The 18,879-nt window shown below is 43.6% G+C and overlaps 1 protein-coding gene across 2 annotated transcripts in view; it reads left to right on the top strand.

Annotated features, from left to right (window-relative positions):
* Positions 1-18,879, top strand: part of DAPK1 (death associated protein kinase 1) — a 169,862-nt gene that overhangs the window by 117,211 nt on the left and 33,772 nt on the right. For both annotated transcript variants that reach the window (XM_025423146.3, XM_025423149.3), the window contains exons 4-17: positions 182-320; positions 2,283-2,412; positions 2,612-2,660; positions 2,750-2,776; positions 3,477-3,629; positions 3,983-4,028; positions 5,132-5,221; positions 6,558-6,650; positions 9,049-9,168; positions 9,630-9,728; positions 10,806-10,904; positions 12,218-12,316; positions 13,224-13,421; positions 14,799-14,996. In XM_025423146.3, the coding sequence (XP_025278931.1) occupies positions 182-320; positions 2,283-2,412; positions 2,612-2,660; positions 2,750-2,776; positions 3,477-3,629; positions 3,983-4,028; positions 5,132-5,221; positions 6,558-6,650; positions 9,049-9,168; positions 9,630-9,728; positions 10,806-10,904; positions 12,218-12,316; positions 13,224-13,421; positions 14,799-14,996 (1,540 nt within the window). The remainder of the gene's footprint in view (positions 1-181; positions 321-2,282; positions 2,413-2,611; positions 2,661-2,749; positions 2,777-3,476; positions 3,630-3,982; positions 4,029-5,131; positions 5,222-6,557; positions 6,651-9,048; positions 9,169-9,629; positions 9,729-10,805; positions 10,905-12,217; positions 12,317-13,223; positions 13,422-14,798; positions 14,997-18,879) is intronic.

The raw sequence follows: 18,879 nt of genomic DNA, 5'->3' as shown, positions 1-18,879 counted from the left end.
AAGACAGAATTCCCATCCAGTTGTGAGAAACACGGAGAATTCTGTTTCCTTGCTTAGCACTTTCAGCTTGTTCCTATGCCATTCCCTTGCCTGAAATTTGAGCACGCCAGCAGGCCACATAAGAGAACAAATCAGTGTGAAACCGAACGGTCCCCAGTAACCTCTGCTTCCTGGTTTTCAGAGTTGCAGGTGGTGAGCTGTTTGACTTCTTGGCTGAAAAGGAATCTCTGACTGAAGAGGAAGCAACGGAGTTTCTCAAACAAATTCTTAATGGCGTTTACTACCTGCACTCCCTTCAGATTGCCCATTTTGATCTTAAGGTATGTTTTGTTAAGTGTAAGCCACCAGAGAGAAGGTTATACAGAGCACAGCATTGGTTGGTTGTTTGTTAAGAAAAATTGAGGCATCCGAGAGATACATTTTTTTATCCTGTATGGGTGTAACAGATGGAATTATGAAGCTAAACCAGCCAGTATATAGTGCATACCTACTCGAGGATTCCTAACTTCTTGTGAGATAGAAGCTTAAGATGAATGATTATGTTCAAGAATCCTTGGGGCAGAATCAAAGGATTTTACCAGCCAGATCTCTAAGCAAAAAGGGCTGCTGTTGGTTACCGGGTGTTTTCAGCTTAGAGTGGCCACTGGCTGCCCAGTTCCCACCCCCTGTGGCTGCAGGGTGCGTAAGGTACAAGATGTCTTGATCTCCCTTCTCCTTCTTGATGCAAAGGCCTGTCACCAGCAATTGATCAAGACAAACTCTGAGATTGGCTAATTGGGGTCTTTGCCTGCCTAGGGGCAAAGCACCATGAGAGATAAAAAGGCATGTCATACTTGTAACTGTCAGAGAAGTTACAGTCTCTTTGGGAAGGGAAGGTATATACTCAAGCAACGGGCAGTGACAATGTAAGATTCAAGATACAGTCCAAGGGACTGAGAAATAGTCATGAAATATCCTTTTTTTTTTTTTTTAAATTTTATTTATTTATTCCATGATAGTCACACAGAGAGAGAGAGAGAGAGAGGCAGAGGGAGAAACAGGTTCCATGCACCGGGAGCCCGACGTGGGACTCGATCCTGGGTCTCCAGGATCGCGCCCTGGGCCAAAGGCCGGCGCTAAACCGCTGCGCCACCCAGGGATCCCCCAGTCATGAAATATCCTGTGGTCAATTGCCAAGTGAATGATTCAGATCGTTGGAGCTGGGACAAGACTTCAGAGGAGGGAGGACTTTCCCCATGTTTATTTGTGGCAGAGCTGTCCAGACCCCATCCAATCCCCCCAACACACACACTGAACACTGCTGCACACACGTGGGGCTCTCCACCTGATGTCTGGTTTCTGGCCCTGGGGGCTGCAGATGCCAGAGTAAATGCCCTCAGAAGCCTCTCTTAGCAACAGAGGATGGAGAGATGGTGGATAAGTACCCGACTCCCTCCTGCTTCAGTTGGAAAACTCAGGGCTCCTCCTCAAGTTCCCCAAAAGGATTGTCCTCCAGTCACCCCAACCTTGACAGGATACTTTGTCTGGGTGAGCTTTCTTCTGCTTCCTGTCTCCCCATCCTCTACCAAGCATTCCCTGGAGCCCCCTCCCACATAAGCCACTTGCACCTGAATCCTTGTCATAGGTCTGCTCCTGGGAGAACCTAAACCAAGATATTTGTTTTTCTCGGTGTTCTCTTGCAATTACCCTTTCATCCCTAGTTTTAGGTTGTATTTTCAGGGAAGGGGGAGAACAACTCTGCCACTTTGTCTTCAGCGTATTATAGCTGTTTTAAATTGCAATAAAGTAAACATAGCATTTTAACCATTTCTAAATGTATGGTTCAGTGGCATTAAGTGTACTCACACTGTTGTACAACCATCACCACACTCCATCTCTAGAACTAATTGGTCTTCCCAAACTGAAACTCTGTATCCATTAAACCCTAGTTCCTCATCCTCCTCACTCAGCTGTTAGCAACCACCATTCTATTTTCCATCTCTATGGGTTTGCCTCTTGCAGGTGCTTCTCATAAGTGGAATCATGCTGTATCTGTCCTTTTTTGTCTGACTTACTTCATTTAGCAGAATATTTCTAAGGTACATTCATGTTGTAGCATGTGTCAGAATTTACTTCCTTTCTAAGGCTGAATAATACCTAATACCTAATATCTATATATGTATATACACACCACGTTTTGTTTATCCATTGATCAGTTGGTGGACATTGGGTTGTTTCCACCTTTTGGTTATATGAATACACTGTTTTGAACACGTGTAATATTTCTGTCTTTTTTTTTTAAGCCTGAAAACATAATGCTTTTGGATAGAAATGTCCCTAAACCTCGCATCAAGATCATTGATTTTGGGTTGGCCCATAAAATTGACTTTGGAAATGAATTCAAAAACATATTTGGGACACCAGAGTTTGTTGGTAAGTTTTTTTTTGTTTTGTTTTGTTTTTTTACTCCTGTGATCATTTATTTCTCACAAATATTATGAATTATACTGACAAAGTGTCCACTGCTGTAACATCATCGGTTTCCCTGATACTTATTTTTGATTTATATATGACGATAGAATCTGTTGATTTACTTTCTTTCAAAACTAAACATATGTTTATTTCCTCTTAGCTCCTGAGATCGTCAACTATGAACCTCTCGGTCTTGAGGCAGATATGTGGTAAGGAGCATGTGCCCTTGATACTGTCATCTTTCTGATTTACTTTACTATTCTTCTGACATTTGCTTCTGTTTTTGTTTTGTGTCTAGGAGTATTGGGGTAATAACCTATATTCTGTAAGTACCAAAATCCATGCCTCATGTTCTTTTTCTCTTTCTTTGAGACCATATGTCTTATTAACCATCTATGTGTCGTGTTGATCTCTTCAGTTTATGCATGCTTTTTATGTAAACATATCCATTTTATACCCCCGGAACACGTTTAATTTATACTAATTAAACATTATCCTCTAATTCGCAATGAGTCATCAGAAACTGCAGCACAATTGCTGAAAGCAAGCATGGCTGTCCATCACTGCTGAGAAATTAGAAAAGGGGTGTTTTTTTGACTACTAGATGCTGTTCCAAATTAACTTTTTAAATGCATCATATGCATTAAGCTGAAACTTTTGTGCATGACAGTTAAAGGCTGTATAAAATGTAATTGGGGGATCCCTGGGTGGCGCAGCGGTTTGGCGCCTGCCTTTGGCCCAGGGCGCGATCCTGGAGACCCGGGATCGAATCCCACGTCGGGCTCCCGGTGCATGGAGCCTGCTTCTCCCTCTGCCTGTGTCTCTGCCTCTCTCTCTCTCTCTCTCTCTCTCTGTGTGACTATCATAAAAAATTTTTAAAAAATTAAAAAAAAATGTAATTGGATTCTGAAGTAACTGCCCAAGCACCAGATTATAATCTGATTCCTCACTTCCCTTATCAGCCATGATAGGAATGACAACTCAAGAGGTAATTATTCATGTTCTGCACCCCACTTTATTAACAGCTTAAGTGGAGCCTCCCCATTTCTTGGAGACACTAAGCAAGAAACGTTAGCAAATGTATCCGCTGTCAACTATGAATTTGAGGAAGAATACTTCAGTAATACCAGTGCCCTAGCCAAAGATTTCATAAGAAGACTCCTCGTCAAGGATCCAAAGTGAGTGTTTGTTTTTCCTGAAGGGTACTCGGCTGTGGTGGCTTCAGCACCTGTATTGTGCCTGTGGCCACGTTTACAAGAGCCTGATTGGTTCTGTGTGGCAAAGGAAGCATGCCATGTGGAATGCTTCAGAAAATGCAGGCAGGGCCCTTTGTACCTGCTTAGTCAGTCCCTACGGGCGCAGAGAAATAGTCACAGAAAGACCGATGTTCTTTTCGGCTTTCTTCAATAAAGCAGGCCCTGAATTGCATTTTCCAGAGTATCTGCTTGGTAGGCCCAGCCGGCATGGAAACAACCTCAGTGTTTGCTTCTATGGTCACAGCATTTTTTTTCTTTCCCCTCCCCCCACCAAGGAAGAGAATGACAATTCAAGATAGTTTGCAGCATCCCTGGATCAAGGTAAGTTGCCTGTTGTGATTGGTTTGGCATTGTAGGACATCTTGGAATGCATTTACCCTAGAGTATTCCTAGTTACTGTGGGGTCTCACTACAGATCACGTCTGGAGTATTGTTTTTGATATTGGTGCCATATTTTAAAATGGCTGACAGAGTGTCTTATTGATCATGGTGGTGGAAAAGAGTAAGCAATCACAATGCAGAATTGTAAATGGGGAGTTGAAGGTCAAGTCTACTCAATAGCTAGTTTTGGTTAGACCTCTGGAATATTGGCCCAGAGAATATTTTAAATATTTGGAATTAAATTCCAGCGTTTAAATATCAGATCAACTCTGGACTTCCAGTGTTTCTTGTAAAATCTGAAGGTCTACCAATATTGAGCCCTCATTCCATAGGCCACCCAAACCTTTCACAGTTACCTCTACATCCCTGTGACACCCATTGGCATTTGGGTTAGAGAACTGAAGTTGCTCTAGCCAGAGCAGAAACGGCTAAGTGCGGGCAATATGGCAGTTCCAGAATAAAATCATGGAACTGGTAAGGGGATTGCAGTATAACAACTTGTGCTGCAAAAGTAGGTTTGGGGAATCTGGAGAGCTCTGCTGTGAGAGCTTCTAGCAGTTGCATGGGTTCCCTGACGAGGCAGTGGTGGCTCCTTCTCTCCTCAGTGGAGCTAATGGCCTCCTAAAAAAGATGCAGTATATGGGATTCTAATGCTGTCAGGTCAAATCTGCTAACCGTAGTTCCCTACCAGCTCTAAATTACTTAATGATACTAAGTTCAAATGCCTCATCACATGACCTTACCATGAATCTTGCCATTCCCAAACTCTCAGTGCAGAAAATTGAAATTCAGCCTGGTCCTAGCTCAACTCCTCAGCTTTTCCCAAGATCCAGTCTTTATGGATTTTATCAAACCCTTAGTCACAAGAGTTGGCCTCCAGAGACTAGGTTCCTAGCTCTTGCATATTATCCCAACTTGTTTTGCTATCTCATTAAGGTGAATGTGTACATATCCCAAATAATTAGAGGTTTCCAGAAGTTCTCATGTAATACATTTCCATCATTTGAGTGCTTTAAATTTGCTTTCTTGGATTTTGGTTTTAGCCTAAAGATACCCAACAAGCACTCAGTAGAAAGGCATCGGCAGTCAACATGGAGAAGTTCAAGAAGTTCGCAGCCCGGAAAAAGTGGAAAGTAAGAATGTTTGATAGGGAAGGGTTAACTAATTTATTTTCTCTGTGGCACTGCCTCGGGCTAGTCTCATCTCTTCTGATAATGGCCATACAAAAGTGCAACCTTTTTTTGTTTGTTTAAATTTACTCTATATTCTTCTATACCATTACGCTATTTTCAAAAGATAAGCAAAATAATATTTCAATCCTCTTTAACTCATATTTTCATATGTAATTTTGCATTTTTTAAAAATTAAAACCATTCACAAGGCAAATTTTTAAATCAGCACAACAAAATTATAGTGCAGTCTTTCCCTAAATTCAACAAAGCTACATTTTAAATAAATCTGTCCTTTGTGGTAAGCAGTACGGAATTGCATTTATAGTAGAATTTGTATAAATTATTCTCTAAATCCAGCCTTGGTCTGTGAATGGTTAGAATGGGGTGGGGTGGGGCCATGAGCATTTGCAATGTGGTCTCTCATACTTTTTCAGTGTGGATGGCCACTGAAGGGGCTTTTTCACATGGCTCTAAAAAGCATTCTAGTCAACCCCGAACTAATAAAAATTCAAAGTTAAGAAGGTGACAGGATGTTTTTCTATGCCCATGGTCTTGTTAAGCTCAGAGGAGGCAAGTACCTGCCATGTCTCTGAGCACAGAGCCAGAAATGTACCTCATTTTCACACTCATCAAGTTCGGGGTGCCATGATAGGAATGAGGAGGACTATAGCACTAGGTTGCTTAATTAACACTTGGTCTGAAAGAAACCCTGAGAATAGGCTTAAAATTATAGAGAGAACCACCATAAGTTTCTCTCTTTTTGGGGTACTCACACACACATACACGTGCACACACACACACATACTGTTGTTTTTGCTTTTGCTTTTGAGAGTAAATGAAGGTGTGTTTGTCGTATAGGCTAAGGAGTTCCCCACTGTTTGTTTCCAACGACTGTATGAACTTTGATAGTCACATTACTACCATTGCCAGCTTGCCTGGGCACAAGGATACAGGACCAGACCCTTGCAAACCATGCTTTTCTGAGTGGGGAAAAAGTAGAGAATAACATGTCAAGAGAAGGGATGCAGGGCATGCAATTGTGGAGTTAATAATGAAATGTGGAAGGAGAATCTCTGTCCTGTTGTCCTGATTTATAAAGACTTTTAGAAATTTCCTTAAGCAAATGTGATCCAGGACCTCCCACCCCTAAAGAACATGCTGTCAGTGAATGCTATCCCAAAGGCTTTGCCATTTGCACTAATTTGAATATCCTTTTATAAGCTGTCTTTCTTCCTCTCCCCCTGCATTTTATGTTTGGTTTGGTTATTTATTTATTTATTTATTTATTTATTTACAGCAATCCGTTCGCTTGATATCACTGTGCCAAAGATTATCCAGGTCATTCTTGTCCAGAAGTAACATGAGTGTTGCCAGAAGTGATGATACTCTGGTAAGCAAACCTGTTTGCCTTGGTGAGGTTCTTTCTAAGCAGTGTGTATTTCAAATGTTTAGGTTGTTTGATTAGTTCAACAACCCAGAAAACCTGAAGTCACGGAAGTGTCAGGCCTGTTCTTCCTCTGCTTGAGGGAGGGAGTTAAGTGGATGATTTGGTGTACTCTGTTGCTTCTTTTCTTTATTCTTTGCTTGGATTGGCACCATACCCACTCCCACCCACTGCCTCCAACACTACTACTCCCCGCTGCACCCCTCCCACATTCATAGTTTGATGGAAGAGTAACTGGCCAGCAGAAAAGGAAAGAGTTTATTCTGATTTTCATGAATAAAATGAGAGTCCTCTATTGCCACTGACCTTGGAAAATACTGGGTTATAATAGTACAAAAGGAGCAGGTACTCTTCCTGCCAATGCACACACACACACACACACACACACACCCAAAAATCAGGCCCAATACTTGCTGGGGGAGTTCATGGTAGTCCAGAAGACCAAACCCACTTGCTCTGTTGATATTGTATTAAGTGTACAGTGCCCTTGAGAACAGCTCCAAAATTTTTCTCCCTACTCCACAGTGAACCCTAATCACAGATTAACTCTTCAGATATGATTGAAGTGTGTCTCATTGGACACACCTGAATTCAATAAGACTTTCCCCTGACAGATGACAGGGCTTTGGGAGCCCTGGAGGTAAAAGGAAGTTCAGAGAAGTCAGAAAGGTTGGTTCTGTGGGAAGCAGCCTGCTCGCCTGACTACATGGTGAGTGTTTCCCTGAGCTGCTCCAGGGACTCTGGGGCAGGATCACACATCTGCAGACATCAGTTCTTTTTTGCCCCCTGAAGCTGGTTACTTCACTATGGCTCCAGGTGTAGCCTCATGGAGAAAAAAGAGATAGGAAATGTTAAGAAGAAAACAGGAATGGGAGATAAACAAGGTTGAAGGAGGAGTAGAAAGTTTGGGTTTGGGAGTTATTTGAGGATAACAGTGGAACTAGAGCCAAGATAAAAACTGTTAATCTAAGTACGATGAGAACAATTAAATATTATAAGTTAAAATCATCTTGAATAATCACTTAGGGGAAATATAAGTGTCACAATGTGAAGTTGAGGGTAGGAGAGGGCTTTGGGGCTCTGGGTGGGATGATCCCTCCCACAACTCAGGTTTCCTCATCATCCTGATGTCCCACTAATCATGAGGACCTATCATAACAATCTGCTTCTTCCTCCTATTCACCCCATTTCTCTGCACTGTCACTTTCACACAAATGTCTCTTAGTGATCAACTTGAGTTGTGATGGAAAAGTAAGACCAGTGACATTCTTAACATGGGCTTTGTACGAAGATTATTAAAACTCTCATGAAGGTTGTTTGGATTCAGATCCGTAGAGAAGAGAAAGCAGAGCCCAGAGAAATGCTTTCTCCATTCCACCCCATAGGCAGAGACTCGGCCTCTGTAGATATGCTTTTCTAGATCTGAAATATTAGAAGCCATACCTCTGTAAATCCAGAGATTTTGTTTGAGGTTTTTCTAGCTTATTCCTTAGTTTTAATGTGCCATATTTGGTAAATACCTTATCATACAAAAACTTTGACAAAGTGGCAAAGATTTAACTAAGCTGTCGTTCAATATTCTCTAGTTATTTTTCTCCTTGTAATTAGAAATGCATCTGTTTTCCTTTATCTGGCCTTTATTTTCATACTTCTCCCCCTCTGGTGCCTTTTTAAGAATAAATATTAGTTGTGGCCAGCTTTCAGAGAATTTTGCCATGTTATTCTATACCTAGAGAGGGGAGAAATCCTAGTGATCAGAAAATAATTCTATAATTGGATGAATGACAAATTAAGACTATAGAATTCAGGGACATCTGGCTGACTCAGTCAGGAGACTGCAACTCTTGATCTTGGGGTTGTGAGTTCAAGCCCCATGCTGGGTATAGAGCCTACTTAAAAATAAAATAAAATCTTAACAAAAATGACTGTAGAAATCAGAAGTATCATTTCCTTGGTTCTATGGTTTTTAGAGTCTGAGTTATGCCTGCTATTTTTCACGGTGGTTTCTGGGACTATATATTTTGAAAGATTCCTAAGATAAACAGAGGGTAGTTTGTTACCAGTCATTGTTCTAAATCTTGAGTCTTAAAAGCTGTTTACTATCTGGGTTGCAATGCAAGTGACATTAAGGCACAGGCAAACAGAAAGTGGCGTCAGTTTCCAACATGGAAGGAGCAAAAAGTAACCTTCTGCTTCCCTTCATGACCATGTGGATTTGGGGACAAAGTGGCTCACTTTCCTCTGAATGCTTCTCTTGACAAATGAGCATTGATTTCTCTTATGGTGATAAGAGGATCGTGGCCAGCAAACTAACTCTTTTTCCCTCTTCATTGTCCATCTCAAGGATGAAGAAGACTCATTTGTGATGAAAGCCATCATCCACGCCATCAATGATGACAATGTCCCAGGCCTGCAGCACCTCCTGGGCTCATTGTCCAACTATGATGTTAATCAACCCAACAAGGTCTGATACTGTTCTGCGGGGGTGGGGCGGGGAGAGTGATCACTGTGACTATATACCTCCAAGTGGAAGAGATCTCTGCTACATCTCCATTCTCCCTGGCTGTTACAGACTCCATGCTGTTGTAGGGAAGTCACTTTTGTGTCAAGAGTGAATAGAGTTAGAAATGAGGTCGAGTGCACTGAGGGCCTTTCTTCATGCCAGGCCTTTCCTTGTGCGCTTCAGGCACCTCTAATCATGACATTGTAAATGTGCTCATTCTGCAAATGTGAACAGGATGTGAATTTGATTGTGAATCCGGCAGAGAAAGGCTGTGTGTTCTCCTGAATGTCCCTATTCCTAATATGCAAAGTAGTCCAGTGTCTTTTGAGACATAGGAAGCTGTGTGGCATGGGCAGCAGGGAATACTTGCTTTTCCTTTTTCTACCAAACCTGAAAAAATATATTTTTCTTGCCTATTCCAGCATGGGACACCTCCGTTACTGATCGCTGCTGGCTGTGGGAATATTCAAATACTACAGTTGCTCATTAAAAGAGGCTCAAGAATTGATGTCCAGGATAAGGTCATAATTCTGTTTCATTTCCACTGAGTTAGTTTTTAAGTGTTTCCAAATGTCTCCCTATCATAGAGGTAACAGAGAAAAATAACATGTGCTGCTTACTTCATATCTCAGTTTCCTATAAAGGAAGATGTGACGTGGGCAGCTGTTGAGCATCTGCCTTTGGCTCAGGGTGTGATCCTGGGGTCCAGAATTGAATCCTGCATTAGGGTTCCCACAGGGAGCTTGCTTCTCCCTCTGCCTGTGTCTCTGCCTCTCTCTGTGTGTTTCTCATGAATAAATAAATAAATATAATCTAAAAAAAGAAGAAGAAGGAGAAGGAGAAAGAAGGAGAAGGAGAAGGAAAAGAGAAGGAGAAAGAGAAGGGGAGAAGGGGAAGGCGAAGGCGAAGGAGAAGGAGAAGGAGAAGACCTGCTGAACAGATTGGCACAGTCTAACCTATGTTATAAAGAAAAAGGCAAACACTTCCCTTCCTCTTGGCATTAACCTTTCTTCCCTGTGCGCTACCCCTAGATTCACTCCTCACAAATCATTACTCAACAGTGTTATTAGATGTCACATTTGGCAAAACTTCATTATCTTAAGTAGTCTTATTAGAAGTATATTTGCCTACATGTTTATTGGGGCAATGAAGTAAGGATAATACATATGCTTTGAGGCACAGGTCACGTTGGAGGAACAGACATGATTGTTTAGCAGCTAATAGTCATTACAGTGGATCTGCCATCAGCTTCCATAGATCTTCAACAGAACTGTAAAGTGGATCTGATCCTTGAGCACAGAGGGATTTCTAACCAGAGCTTGAAATGAAGGTTATAAGAAAAGAAAAACATGATTTTGAAATAATTCTCGATTTAACAAAAAACTTGCAAAGAAAGGACAGAGAGCTCCTGTATCCACTGCTCCCCAGAATGTTAACATCTTACATACCCTTGTCAAGACTAAAAAATAAAATGGGAGTGCATTCCTTTTGGAAATTGCTCCTTTGGAGTTGCTGTCACATAGGAAGGGAAATAGAGTGAGTCTGAGTGATGCATGCATCTGGGTCTGGAATGTGACTCCACGTTGGTTTTTACACAGGGCGGATCCAATGCCATCTACTGGGCTTCTCGGCATGGCCACGTCGATACCCTGAAATTTCTCAATGAGAACAAATGCCCTTTGGATGTTAAAGATAAGGTAAGGCCACTTCTCCTCTTAGGGACAATGGGAAGTAATAAGAGGCTGCGTGTGAGTGTTGACCTGCCCCATGTGCATCACTACCCAAAGCAAAAAGGTTCATGATCAAAGTCTTCTTGTGGAGAATTTAATTTAGAAGTTTCTGCTGCTGGCTTGGTCTAATATTAAAATCTGCTTTTAGCTGAAGTCTGCCAGGTAGTTGGCATAATATGCAAGCAGTGAATTATCTTCCCCATAACATGGAAGCTCAAGGTTCTACTAGAAAGACAACCAGAAACAGAGCCTGATTCTTTTATTGAATATTGCCCTGGGTACATCTCTTTCCCTTTCTCCTCTGTGAAGTAGCTGCCAGTGCTGACCTTAAAAGCATGGGCACTAGACTGATTCACGAGACTGCATGTAAAATAAGGCTTTGGGGGGCCAAGATATTACAAAAATTACTGACTTAGCATAACCTTACTTTCATATATCTGTATTTCATGTAATTCACACTACAACCCTGTGAGTTAATTGACAGGACTGGAACATGTACCTAGGATTCTTAGGCATTCTACTCTGCAGCCCCTCTCTGCTCCTAATAATTGTAGACTGATTTGTCATATTTAGTAAGGACTGCCACATACAGTTGTATGGACTGTGCACTGCTCTATATCTAAGGAATGATATTCACATCAAAGACACACACACACACACACACACACATACACACACCTTTATATGTTATGGCAATTTTTGGTCAGGTAGGAACAAGTACTTTGTTTTGTTTTGAATCTGTTTATACTCACAAGTTTGGGGCAGATTAAAAAGTAAAATATCCTAAGGAAATTGCACCTATTACAAATTCACAGAATTTGTGCAACTGTGGGCTAATAGTGGTGTTTTTAAAAATCCCTGAGACTGTAAAAAATAACATTCTTAACATATACAATGGAATCAGAAACTTGCTCATAAAAAAACTGTTGAAATAACTGAATATTAAAAAAGGAGTTTTGTGTTTAAAAAAAAAAATTCCGTGGCTCCAAGCATCAATCAGTGTATAAAGAAGACCGAGAACCACCATCACAGAAAAGGAAAGCATTTTCACTTAGGAGTTTTTGTGACAAACAGGATGAGCTACGTGTGTGGGTTTAACACTAGCTGTGTGGTGCATGTTCTGCTCCAGAGTCCCGAGCCTAGTCCCCAAAGGGGGCCTGACCTGAGAGTGGTGGGGGCCCTGAGGGGGAAGACATGGAGCCAGGCATGCGTGGGATCTCACCTCCAGTCCTGAGCATTGAGTTTCCACAGTCTGCTGAATTCGGCTGTTTTTCTTGCAGTCTGGAGAGACAGCCCTTCACGTGGCAGCTCGCTATGGCCACGCCGACGTGGTTCAGTTACTGTGCAGCTTTGGCTCTAATCCCAATTTCCAGGACAAGGTGGGTATTGGTGGTCGATGTCCTTGCCTCCATTTGCTTGCTGTATGGAGGTCCACATAGCCGATGGATACGGTCAGGTCCTTTGGAGTTTTATCCAAGCTTGGCTTTCTGCTTAGATTTCAGAGGGCAGGAGCTCAAATAGAAACACTAGCTCATTCATTTGTTCCTTTACTCCTCTGGACAGCCCGATAAGTGGGTTGGTATTATTTTCATCCTCATTTTACAGAAGAGAGGACTGAGGCAGAGAGAGGTTCAGTGATTTGCCCAAGCTCACACAGCTCCTAAGTGGTGGAGCTGGGGCTCAAACCCACTCAGTCCGGTTCCAGAGTCATGCTGTAAACACTGCCATGTAACACAGACAGACTTACGTGTCTAACGATGTTGATCGTGAATATACAGGCCTCGCAGTCCTACAGACCTGACCCTAGCTCTTCCCTTGACTTGTTAAAGCCCGATTATCTTCGAACTGCTTTGCCAGAGCAACAATAAATTACGTGACTTGGCTTCATGTTACACACATGACGGAAATCTTGCACGGGTCAGTGCCCTATGACTGTGAGGAGCCTCTGATGAAATGGACAAAGGCATTTTTACAAGAAAGCTGCTATATGATTCGGCCCACACTGAGGCTCTCTTGTTCAGAGCTGACGGTTCTAGTGGACTCCTTCCTGAAAGTCAACCAGGAACCTGCAGGGAAAACCGAGTTTGTCCGACACACAAGCGTGGAGACCAGAGAACTAATGAAGGAGAGATGTCAGACCCACATCCGTTATTTCAGGTTAACAGCAGCCAGGAGCTCATTTCCCCGTGCTGCCATGCCGCGGCTGCCGTGGTGGCTGGAGCTCAGCATGCGTGCCCTTGTGCAGTGTCGCGTCCTTCTCCCCTATGCGTGTGTCTCTTTGGCCAGGAAGAAGAAACCCCCCTGCACTGTGCTGCCTGGCACGGCTATTACTCCGTGGCCAAAGCCCTCTGTGAAGCCGGCTGCAATGTGAACAGTAAGAATAGAGAAGGAGAGACGCCCCTCCTGACGGCCTCTGCCAGGGGCTACCATGACATCGTGGAGTGTCTCTCGGAACACGGAGCTGACCTTAATGCCTCTGACAAGGTGATCTGGGGGGCTGGCAGGACCACAAGACTCCTACCTTAGTTTACCTAAATTAACAAGCTCGAATGTAGCAAATTACAATGATCATTTCTCCTCTCTGTTTCAGAAATTTGTGGCCTTTCCTTGATTTTGTCTGATAATTCATATTCACTTGTGGCCTATAACATTTTATGGTCAGATGATTCAGGAGTTTAGCCTTTTTAGCTTTGGAGCAGGTACAGTGGTGATCACTGAGCCTAAGACAATCTTCAGTCACAGTGAAAATTGGCAGCTCACTATTACTTTGTAGATAAACAAAGGAGTAGATAGTTTATTTACTCTCATCACCGCTGTTTTGTAAAACTCTGGAAACCACCCTTATTTGTCTGATAATTGCCATCCTAAACCAGGTATTCCTTTATTAATGAAGCAAATTTAGCATCATCTGTTCTTATTGTGAGTTTGTACTTACACGAGGCTGGGATGTTACTCTTCATAGTCAGATTTGGGATGCCGTCTTTAAGTTAGTGGACGCTTGTGGAATATTTATTTTCCTAGTACAGAGAAGTGGTTCTCAGTTGAGAGCAGGCTCGCCCCCCAGGAGACATTTCATAACAGCTGAAGAGACTTTTTACAGTTGTCAGAGTCAGGAGTGAGGGTTACTATCGGCATCTAGTTGGTAAAGATCAGTGTGCTGCTAAATATCCCACAGCTCACAGGACGGGTCCCAAATGTCAATAGTACTGGGGTAGAGAAACCTTAGAACAGATGGTACACACATGTCCCCAAACTCTCTACCTGGCTCAGGAAACTCAACATGTCTGTTCACCAGGGATTCTGTAACAAGTGGAGGGAATTCTCAGGCTGGTCCTTTATGGGATGCATGGATTTAGCATGTTATATTTGCCCCAAATATATATGACAGCACTTGAGCGCATCACTTCCCAGGGCTTTCTCAGTTTCTTCCAGAGTGAGGTAAAATAATAGGCATGTGTGCCCTCTCTGCTTAGGAAGTTAGTAAAGACTGCTGAGCAAATGTTTTTTAAAGTGGTTTTCAAGTATGTGACAAAACAGGCCATTGGAGTAAGTACCAGCAATTACTATAGTTCTATAAATTCAGGGACAAGAAGAAGTATTGGGCCTTTCTATCTGATTGTCCTGGCCAAGCCCAGGGTAGTCAGGCTGGTGGTGAGCTTCGTCTGTGGTTATGCAGAGTGGGGTACACAAAGCCTCTCCCCCACCCACCAGGAGCAAAGTTCGCATTGTGATCCTCCTTCAGGCTTTGCACCAGCAAGGCCATTACCAATTAGAGCTGGCCCCATGGTGGCCGGAAAGGCGAGTGTGACCAGGCCCATGTACTGAGGGGACAGTGCTCATGGTCCCTGGTGCTTCTTGCAGGATGGACACATCGCTCTTCACCTTGCTGTGAGAAGGTGTCAGATGGAGGTCATCCAGACTCTCATCAGCCAGGGATGTTCTGTCGACTTCCAAGACCGGCACGGCAACACCCCACTCCATGTGGCCTGCAAGGATGGCAACGTGCCTATCGTGGTGGCCCTCTGTGAAGCCAGCTGCAACTTGGATATCTCCAACAAGGTAATGCTGGAGGGGATCTCTCTGCAGGGGCCAGCAGGTGTATCCATCCATCTGCTTCTGGCTTTTGGCCGAGTTTCTCCTTGTGGCTCTTCATTGTTCCAAGTCTGTGTTACTCACAGGGACCCGTTCTGTTCCGTCTTATAGGACTCTCTACCTTAAGTCCTATTTTACATTTGATTTTTGAATAACTTGCTGAAGTAACAGAACATTTTTACATTAATTATTTTAAGTGCTTTCTATCTAGCCAGGTTGTCACTTAGGAACATCGAGAGAGGGAGAAGGAGAAAGAGGGAGAGAGAGAGAGAGAGTGTGTGTGTGTGTGTGTGTGTGTGTTGTGACCTCTTGTAGAGAAATTCCAGAACATCGGTCACATTAGAGCATCTTTCTGGAGTGCTGAGTCTTTAGGAAGACACCTCATTGAGATTCCTAGAACTAGATTTCTCTTCTTGGCTTCACCTTTTGAGAGCTCTATGGTCAAGCATTCATAACACCACCTTTTTTTGTGCTAAGTAAATTTGGTAAGACCAAGGGAATGCTACCATTTGGCAAATAAAGAAATGAAAATAAATAATTACATGCTCCCAGGACCCCAGATGTTGACTTTTAGAGGTTTGTTAACACCCTCCCTTTTCCTTGAATACCATCTAGATTTTCATTACCAAATAAGACAGAAGAGTTGGATATCCATGTGGTTTCAGCCATGTAACTGTATGGAAGGCAAACACTATTCTTTTATGATTGTGTTAAGAAGAGAGTCCAAGTAGAATTAAATTTTTGAATGTGGGAAGTGTTTGTTTATAAATGGCAGACATGATGCCAGCAGAATTTTATTATGATTTATTTGAGGCGAGAGAATTAATATCTGAAACAGCTGGAAAATTACACTTCTACAAAAAAATTATTCCTCTTGCTTATTATGTGATTAATTCTAATGAAAATTGAAATTGGCAATCTTCACATTCTGAAATTTGAAAATGCAATATTGTAGGTCTTAGCCATCAGCTGCAGTGCTGGTTGCTTTCTTTGTTTATCCCATTCTAATCCTGCCAAGTCCGTTAGGTAAGTGGCTTAAGGGGAAAGCCAAATGTAATATTAAGCAGCATCAAGACCTTGACTTTCCTTCCAGGAGTCTTTAAACACATAAAAAGTGGTTTCAAGGAACATAGTGGCACTTATTTGAATACCTTTGGATTTGGCACAGCTAGCTACTGTGTGTGCAGCATCTGGGATGCGCTGTCTCCTGGGAAGGTGGAGGACAGAGGGGGTGATTCATGGTACTTTGCATTAAGTTAAAGAAAGGGATGGGTGTTCACCCCACGCCTAAGTACAAACAGTGCACTTGCTAAATATGCTCTTTAAAATACCCAGCAAGACTGGGTGTCTTAGTCAGTTAAGCAGCTGACTCTGGATTCCAGTTCAGGTCATGGTCTCAGGTCCTGGGATCCAGCCCCGTGGCGGGCTCCATGCTCAGTGAGGAGTCTGAGGATTCTCCCCCTCTCTCTCTCTCCTTCCCTCTGCCCCTCTCCCTGCTCTCACACACTAGCTCTCAAATACATAAATAAATCTTTAAAAAAAATAAAACAAAATAGCCATCAGGATGATCCTAGACTTTCATGTTTTGATGATCGGGATAGCCTCTACCTATGTGATACTGCAGATGGTAGTTCAGACATGCCCACATAGATGTTTTTACCACATACGGCCACATAGCAGCTCAGGGAGGGCATTCAGTAGGTGATTTTGCCCCTGACTTGAGCTCAGTTGAAACTCCACATGTCGGCCTCCTTTGGACAGTGCTTTGGAAGCTGCTCAGGGCAGCAGCACACTGCTCAGCAGCTCTGTGCGCTCGGAGCCTCAGGAAGCTCCCGAGCTGCCTTCAGAGCTCGGGCTCACCACACCCAGACATTGCAGGTCTCACGCCTCCTTCACAGGCTTGGTAGCACCTTCGGGTTCTTTTTTGCCTTCTCTAGTTTTTTGTTTTGGGAAAATGATGGAGCTCTAGAGGAGCTGAAATGGTCATAAGGTAAGAGGAAGGACTTATGAGCTGGGAAAGCATGCGTGGCCTCACCCAGCCTCAGCCCCCTAGTCAGCAGTCAAGATGGACAGGCACGCAGCACCTGTGTCCCGCAGGCAGATGGTTACTCCTTTCTCATGGTGCATCTGGCCCTTCCTTACCTGGACGCAGTTCCCCCAGAGATAAAAGTGGCCCGTCCTCAGTATGTGACAGGAATTTGTCCATATCTCTGACACTCATCTCAGTGAAACAGGTATTTCTCACTCTTCCTTCGTCCCGTGGGAAAGTCAGGAGGCAGCTGTTTAAACGGGTGTGTTGGGAGCACAGAGCTACGGGCCTTAACCCTTTCTTCCTCTGGGATGGCTCTTCCTAACAGCGAACACGGGGAAGGCTGTGCTCATGCGTGCGTATATGCGCACACACATGTGAACATATGCACACCGACCAGCACAGATATGTGCATCCACACACAGGTATACACACATAAACTGATGTGCACACATGCAAATGCAGGTACATATATGTGCACACATACACACAAACGCACACACTTGCATACACAAATGGGCACACATGCACCTATACACACGTGCGCGCATGTGCGTGCATGCACATATCCAAGTGTGTGAGTGAGACTGCCATGCCCCTCCAGGGTGTATTAACACCTGGCTGTGGTGGGCCCTGTGTCCAGTGAGGTCTGGGGGGCTTGTGGATAGTGGAGTGAATGGTCTTGCCCTCAGGCTGCTGTCCGCTCCAGCTGCATCTCAGGTTGTAGGCTCTGCTAAAAAGGGACACAGGTGCTATAGAAATGCAGACAGCATTTCAGGGGCATTTAGAGCTTTGCTGGATGAAAAGAGCATGTGTTTCAGACTGAGGGAGGTGTTCGTGTATGCGTGGGGATGACACTGTCATGGTGGGGATGCACCTGCAGCTGACATGGGGTGTAGGTATTTAGGGAGGCCGACAGGCAGCGGGGCACAGAGAGAAAATGCAGGTGGAGGGGAACTGTGGGTCCAGATGGTGCAAGACCTTGACTCTAACACTCGGGAGTTTGGGTTTGGTTCTGTCAAAGGTTGGAGTCTTCAAAAGGGTCCACTCCCCAGTCCTTTTTCTTTGTCGTCCTTCCCTTCCATAAAGTGATGCCTCCTATTGCCGGGCTTCTCTTCCTCCTGCATAGATCCAGACACTTCATCATATCTTTTACAACCCCCTCAACCCCTTCTCTAGGGTATTTGAAAGTTTCATATCTGCTCTCTAAAGCACTCTAGATGACAGGAAACAAAACCTGGACGTGTATGCACGTTGCAGCATTATTTATTAGGGCACAGAATGGAATCACCTCAAGCGTCCATCCTCAGTGGGCTGGCTAAGTGAATTATGACATGTCCCCGTCCCCATATTATTCAGGCATCCCAGAGAATGTAATAGATTTGGTGACAAGCATGGCAGTGTCTGCCCCATATTCTTAGCTGAATGTAGCAAGGGACAGAATAGAAAGTGAAGTATGATCATGTCCTGGCTTTTCAAGTAATTTGTTTCCTTTTATGGATTCAGAGCTACATGCTTGGAAAGAGAGGCACCCAAGGGCTCAGCAGGAAGTGCTCTGAGGGGAGCAGCTTGGGGGAGGGGACCCAAGGGAATGAGCACTTCTGTTTTCTACCAGTCCCCACTGTGTCTTTTGCCTGTTCCCCATCAGCATGTATTAACTTGGGAACAAAAACTTGTATTTGCAAATAAAGAGCCTGAGCCGGATACCTCACCAGGCTAAAGCCTGTGAGACTCCTTTGAGTCTTAGTTAACTTTTTTAGCTCCCCCAGGACGCAAGAAACACCTAACAGTTCTGTTTATTAGGTGGCTCGGTCCAAACAA

This window comes from Canis lupus, chromosome 1, assembly GCF_003254725.2.
Source record: "Canis lupus dingo isolate Sandy chromosome 1, ASM325472v2, whole genome shotgun sequence".
Lineage (NCBI taxonomy): Eukaryota > Metazoa > Chordata > Mammalia > Carnivora > Canidae > Canis > Canis lupus.
Note: the sequence above shows the minus strand (reverse complement) of the source record. Positions and strands in the feature narration are given on the sequence as shown.